This window comes from Siniperca chuatsi, linkage group LG3 (genome assembly GCF_020085105.1).
Source record: "Siniperca chuatsi isolate FFG_IHB_CAS linkage group LG3, ASM2008510v1, whole genome shotgun sequence".
NCBI lineage: Eukaryota > Metazoa > Chordata > Actinopteri > Centrarchiformes > Sinipercidae > Siniperca > Siniperca chuatsi.
This window is the reverse complement of record NC_058044.1, coordinates 3,976,186-3,983,498: the sequence shown is the minus strand read 5'-3', so window position 1 is coordinate 3,983,498 and position 7,313 is coordinate 3,976,186. Positions and strand designations below refer to the sequence as shown.

The following is a 7,313-nucleotide window of genomic DNA, read 5'->3' as shown; positions in this document are numbered from 1 at the left end:
GTAAGGGTAAGGAGCTAGGGAAAGCACTGTCAATGACTGTCCCCCCTCGGGGAGAGTGAAACAAGCGTGTGTTTCCACCATATGCAGTAGTATACTAATTTGAGAACTCAAGGAAAGAGGAGGGGAAAAGATGAGATTGTCAGATGAGATTTGGGCAATAGGACGAATACATCGGTGATGGGTTTAATCTATGCTTGACCTCTAAAAGCCCAATTTGTGCACCATCTGTAATTCCAAAATTTTGTAATCCAAAATACATTTCTAATTAAAATTTAATAAAACTGTGAACTAGCAGATGTTATCTTCTTTATTTCAATTTTCTCCATCATGTTATTTCAAAAAAGTCGACTTTTAGCAGCCAGTGGCGCACCCACTCGAGCTTCATCACCACATGACAGGTCTTGCGGGAATTTAATTTGTTTTGATACTGTATTTACTGTGAAGCTGTAATATTGCGGGTTAAATTTGAATTTTGTTTGGTAATTTCTGCTTTTGGACTATTCAAAGTGCATGTTGTGTGTTGATCTATCAGAGCAGACAGTACAGATGTGTTTCCAGATTTAGTCGGCAGGTAAAGCAACGAGCTGCCTCCTCAGTGTTCATGTCAATATCGTGCTGTCTGAGATGTGACCACAAGAGTTCTGAATTACTGCAGCTTGTGTTTAACTTGGAAATGAGCTCGATCTTTGTGCTATAGTCTATGAAAGTCCTCCATGCATGTTTTGAAATCCTTCTGATCATGTGTTATAATGCTGAAGACCAAAGTGAAGGAAAAAAATACCCCAAAACAAGCAAGTTACAGTACCAAGCTAGCAAGTGTCTGCTGATGTCTGTTACTCTTTAGACTATAAAGGATTTGACACCAAATATTAAATGTGATGCATTAATTTAAGTTTATGGTAACTTGTCTAATTACCTCCTGTCCCCTAAAATTGCAGGACTGTGTATAAAAAAGGCTGTGATTCCAAACTGTTCATCTGATGTGGACGTAAACACCCTCAAATTAAAGCTGAACGTCAGCATTTTGACCTCATAGTCACTGCTTCATGTCAAATCCAGTGTTCTGGAGTACAGAAAGTCGGTTACATCAGGATTCATAACTCACCGGATTCTTTCCATTACTAGTTCTTGGGCTGAAACTTAAAAAGAAAGAAGTGCTACAGTCCTTGAATCTTTGACCTCCTTCCTATTGGTTGCTTGTAACGTTGGTGTATGAGCTGAAGTGGTGTTTCTGCTGTCATGAGGTCTGCCGTAATGATTTTATAACAGAGAAATACATTTCCATGCAGTCTGTTGTTTATCAAGCTAGTTTATTCCTGCAATGTAAAGTATGTGGCCTGACAAGTGGCTACACTTGAACTGTGTGCGTGTGTGTGTGTATGAGTATATGTGCTTCCATGGCATACTGAAAATGCACACACCTACACATGTCTTTGTCTCTGTTTCTCTCTGTCTGCCTCCATTTCCATTTAATGGAGGATGGGGTGGGGGAGGAGAAGGGGGGGGGGGGGGTCAGGTTGAAAATTGCAATATGTATTTATGTTTCTCTGTATGCGGTTACCAAGCAACAGCAGAACGAGCGTATTTACAGTTAATAAAAAGTGAGTGACATTAGCTTGGTGTATTAGAGGTAAAGCGCTCATTTGCTTTAAGAGCTGGAAAGAAAGACGAGGGGGTGTGTGTGTGTCTTTTGTGCATAGTGACTAATAAATGCTTCCACACCCTGTCTGTATTGGCGCACGTGTGTGTGTGTGTGTGTGTGTGTGTGTGTGCGCGCACGTCTATTGTGTGTATATGCATAATAAGCACTCACGCAGCCTCGTCTCTGTAGATATTTCGGTGTGTTTCTGTTTGTGTGTGTTTTTTGTGTTTGCCCAAAAAGCCTTTGCACAGCCTTGTCTATTGTCTGTGTGTGTATTTCTGTGTTTTTTTGTGTGCTCTCGCATCATTGTCTATGTGTGTGTGTGTGTGTGTGTGTGTGTGTGTATGCCTAAAAAGAGCTTCCATGCCATCATCTGAATGTATGCACACGTGAGTCTGTGTACACACAATCATGTATTTTATTATTGTATATGTTTACATGTTTATCACACGGTTTCAAGATTACAAACTGCATTGTGCTGCTATGTCTTGTTTTTTGTTGCTGCTGTGCGAGAGCAGTGGAGGCTGTGCATCAGCAAAATATGTCCTGCGAGAAAACTATTTTGTCATATATGTTCCTCACCCTTCAAAAGATAAAAGTATGGTTTTAAAATCATTTAAATGGTTTCCTTGTGTAAATACTGTTAGAGTTTTTGTTTTACATTGTCTTTTAGCGGCTGTCATTTGTTGTTTTGATGGTAAACATGCCAGCTTGCATTAACTTCACATCTCTTCTCTTTTTCACAGGCTTTGAAAGCATCTTGGAAGGCTTGTTTGGGCCGGGAGTAGTCAAAGATATCACCCTTTTCCAAGGTAAACACACGCAACCTAATGCATTCGCAAATACGACTTTATACAAATAGAAAACGATCTTGCAAATCACAATTTTATATTTTAAAAATCTGAACTTTTACTTATCAAAACAGAATTACAGTGATTTACAGCTAATGAAACAGTAATGACGAGAAACTGTGAACCTGAATGAAATAAAACAAACAAAACAATCCGGAAAAAAAATAATACTCAATTTTTGTTGTTTACAAGGACTGAAATGATTTTGATTTTGTTTTTCTGCGGATTGCCTTTTACATTTTGCCCGTACCTTGTTAAAAATTGTTATTCTGCATGCATGGTTACATTTTAACAGAAGCACAGCTCTAAATCTAGCTTACTGTTTATTCAGTGTGAGAGACTGAATGGATGTTCAGTGAAAACAGCATCTCCCTATTTATCTATTGATCTATCTTAATGACATGTATTGCCATGCATACGGAATAAACTGCTTACAATACATAACAATATGATTCATTTATGCAACAGCCATGTTTAATTTATGCCAACCTCAGGCTGGAAAAACCTGACAGATGTGACTAAACAGAGCTTGAGAAAAAAAACTCGTGGCATGTACCAGCTGAAGCTGATGATGCTAAATGAGAAAACACTGTTTGATGGAGAAGCTAGGAGCAGCTTAAAAGCGATCAAAATGTTCCTGCTAAAGCAGCATTTATGGTCAGAGCATGACCAACAGAAACTGGCCTCCAGTATAACCAGTCCGTCTGGTCTGATATTGTCTTTTTCTACAAAGGTGGCATCAGCTAATGTTACAGATCAACACCACAGATGTTTCTTAAATTTAGTTTCTGACTTAAATGGACCTCTTCACATCAGTCAAGTCTATCTTGTCCTGTCAATGTTAATTGTGTTAGTTTAATGTGCAAATTGATTCATAGGCGAGTTTTTTAGACAGTTGTGATCATTTCATTCACACATAAAATAGTTTTTTTTTTTTTTTTTTCTTCCTGTAGAGGCCATTAGGATTACTTTCAGTATTTATTTTACCTGCTTTACACAGTCAAATATGAGGCAGCGCAGAGAAGCATTAAAGGAGGCTCAGACAGACGGATCACATGATGAAATGAGAAAAACCTTTCGCTGCTTGAAATGAAATATGAGTTTATAGCCGTGTTTGTGGCCATGTTCGGCTCTTTGTAGACCAGAAAACAAAATTGTTGGATGGATAAAAATAGGGAGTCTACTTTGCTATTCTTAGATCCTTCCCACTATTTTTTTTTAAACTCCGGATCAAGTTTTGGACAGACAGACCTCAGACAGACATCGCCATCTATAGAGCTATGATGCCAGTGTGAATAAAAACCCCTCTAGAATATACTATAAAACAGAAATAGTAGTCTTTTGTGTTTTGTAAGTATTCATCACTAAGACTTAGTGATTTACTAAAACGTGCTGGATGTCAGGATGCTGTAAGAGCTGTCCTGTGTGTTTGCATTAATGTATTCTGTCATTTTGCAATGCGCAGTACTTAGGGAAACAACAGTATGCATGTTATTTAGGCAGCATAGAGCCCCAGAGTCCTGTGTAAAGGAAATACAGTATGCACTCATATACCATAAAATATGGAAGCAAAATTGTTTTCTGATTCACTGTCTCAGAGAGGGTTTCCTGCTCTGAATGACAAAAATCAAATATAGATGTCATGAGAATAAAGTGAGCGACGACCAATCTCACCCAAACACCCAGATCTCGCTCTCTCCTCCTCTCGGAGAAACAAGGTCAACGTGGTGTTGTGGAGTCATGTGACCCCTCCCCCACCAACTTAAGGCATTTTTAGAATATTTCTGGCTTGTCACGTACATAATTTTCGCTCATGCATTACACTTCCACGCACACATTCTCACTCTCTCTCTCTCTCTCTCTCTCTCTCTCTCTCTCTGTATGGAGCTGCAGACAGTGAAATCTGTACATGTCAAGTTTATATTCACGCACAAACAAACACACACTAACTTTTTTTGTAAACATGCAACAACATTAAAGTTACATTTTGTGAAACATTGAAACATTCACACACTTGAAGGAAAAACTAAGCTGTGTAGCGAATTCTGTTTTCCCTCAAAAGGGCCCTTATCCTCTTCTACATCACTAAAACCCAACATGGGTTGTTTCTGTATTGCTTTCCGGTCTGTTTCCTTCTGTAGAGAAAGAAATCGGTTTATCTGTAAGTCTGATTTCTGCTGTACTTGTTGAAAATGATAAATGTTGAAAATTGCAGTTTTAGAGTCTTTGCTCTGTAATTCTGAGTAACTGACACTCAAACCGGGTGTTTACACATCAGATATCGATATTAGACTCCATAGTACTGCTGTTTGAAATCATTTGTCTTTGGCCAGCTATCCACAGTAAATATATCGCACACATCGTAATATAACACACACACACACACACACACACACACACACACACACACACACACACTACCTTGTCTGAAGTCCTTGTCGTGCACAAGCTCACATATAAAAACTGTGCAGAAACACACACACTTAAAGATTCATGTAAACAGTGTCAGCATCACAAACTCACACACAAACAGACACAGAAACCTGACTTCTGTGAGGCTGGGGGGTGGTCGTGAGGGGGTGGGGGGTCAATTAGGAGTTAATTGGCACCTTCCCAGCGATACTGTAAGTGGCACAACCACAGGGTTCAAACACAGCTCACCTTTGACCTTTTCGTTACAGCAAGAGACAGAGATAGAACAAGAAAGAGAGAGAGTAAGAGACAGTCCGTTTATCGGTTGCGTGTTTCACATGTGAGAGGAAAGTGGACTGTGATTGGAAAAGCCAGAGATGTGATCTGCTGTATTATAAGGAACACAGCATGCATGAAGTGCGCTTGTAAACACACACACACACACACACACACACACACAAAGGGAAAAAATTGGTTTCAGATACAAAATTAATATAGTGTATGACCTAGCAGACCTTGTATGATTCAATCTTGTGATTTTTAATTACTGTAGAAGTCATCAGTGTTCTTAAAAGGACCATATCAGTTTTTTAATGTAAGTTTTAATTCCTTAAAAAACGACTTAACAGCAGGTGAAAATCTTATTTTTGCTGATCACCAGTGGTTTAACGTTTTACCTCGCAGCAGTGTAAGAGTGTATCACCTATGTGTGTGTGCTCAGAGAACCAGGGAAGGCAGGTGTCAAATCATATTCAATGCATGCAGAATAGCCATTAGTTTTCATTCATTTCTGGATGGAATGAAAATCAGTTAGCAGAGTCTCAAAACTCACTTGATTGTGAGTGTTATCTTCACAGCGAACAACTCAGCTTCAGCTGCTTTCCTAAGCTGCTGAAAAAGAGACACTTTGGAGATAGGAAGATGTGATGTGACACATACCGTATGTTCACAGTATACTGTGATCATATTGATTCTGTGCTTGTGTTTCTGTGTTCTCTCTCTCTCTGTGGAGCTGACTCGGCCTTCTTTTTCCTTCTCCTGTCTGTAACACACTCCTCCTCCTCGCTCTCTCGCTCTCACACTCTGATGATGATGTGGTTTTGGACTGAACTGAGGGATTTTTAAAGGAAGTGTAGCGCCATGGCAACAGCTCAGCTGTAACCAAGTCGATGGCAGTCTCCTCTCTCTCTCTCTTAGTTCAGAAGGGACTATATTGATTAAATGCATTTACATTTTTCAAGCATGAATACTCACACATGTATATAACCTGAGTAACTACACAACACTGAGCTGAAATGATTCTCACTGACACTTGGCATCATCTGAATCAATCATAAACCCACAAGCAAAGGATTAATATTGATATGAGCAACCATTGATGACTGATGGTTGATTATTTTAATTCTGTATGAATCAGCTGTGTCTGTGGAAGGGAACATTCCCTTTTATGTGGTAAAATAGTGATTTTACATTTTCCCAGTCGTTGACATCATGAAATGTCTCGTTTTCTCCGACCAACAGTCAAAAACCCAAAGAAATTCACTTTGCAATGAAATAAAACAGAAAATCTGAGACGTGAGAAGCTGCAACCAGGGAGTTTTGGCCATTTTTTCTTAAAAATGACTCAAAATAATGAATCAATTATCAAAATAGTTGTAGATTCATTTTCTGTCGATTGCCTAATTATTTGACTAATCATTGCTGCTCTAAAACAAATTATTGTAAATTTACATTTAGTTTGATCTTTTATCGCATTTGTTCATGCATAAAACGTAAGCTTTAAACTTCTCCACAGAGACAGGAGCGCTGTGAGGAGAGAGAGGACGGAAAGCAGGATGTTTCAGTTTCATGATGCGCAGCAATTGAACTACCAGGAGACAGCAGCGAATTTCTTCATCCCGCTGAACACGTTTAACAGAATTCAGTTTAGGAAGTGTAATTAGTTCTTCACAAATAGGGCTTTAGGGCATGACTAGTTCACAAACAGATACAGTCATATTTACATGTACTCTCACACACACACAAACACACACACACACACAAACACACGTCTTCAGGCAACGATGTATTCGATAGCGAATTGAGCTCGTCTGTCAATCACAGGTGTGGTTAGTTTTTACACAGCATACTTGACATATGAAGTTAGTCATCACTGTAATTTAATCATTGGCTGTAATTAAAAGTGAATCATTTTAATGCTCTCGCTGTTGTGGTGTGTGGGCCCTCAGCTGTCACTCTCTGCAGGCTTGACTGGATGTTGAATGAAAACAGACGGTGTATTGGGATTTCTCCGTTGATCATCTACACCTCATTTACAGCTGGTTTTAAGATTCACCCTGTATCTGGATATTGAAACTGAGCTAATGCAAGATTCAAACAGAGTACACACACAGTGCAAACAAAAATAA

General features: G+C 39.0%; 2 protein-coding genes across 3 annotated transcripts in view; one reads left to right on the top strand and one right to left on the bottom strand.

Moving 5' to 3' along the window:
• Nucleotides 1–7,313, top strand: part of lcor (ligand dependent nuclear receptor corepressor) — an 86,838-nt gene that overhangs the window by 42,573 nt on the left and 36,952 nt on the right. The window contains exon 2 of the mRNA XM_044190329.1: nucleotides 2,389–2,454. Within this exon, the coding sequence (XP_044046264.1) occupies nucleotides 2,389–2,454 (66 nt within the window). The remainder of the gene's footprint in view (nucleotides 1–2,388; nucleotides 2,455–7,313) is intronic.
• LOC122873537 (MORN repeat-containing protein 4-like) overlaps nucleotides 1–7,313 on the bottom strand; it is an 80,763-nt gene that overhangs the window by 67,641 nt on the left and 5,809 nt on the right. The window lies entirely within an intron of this gene.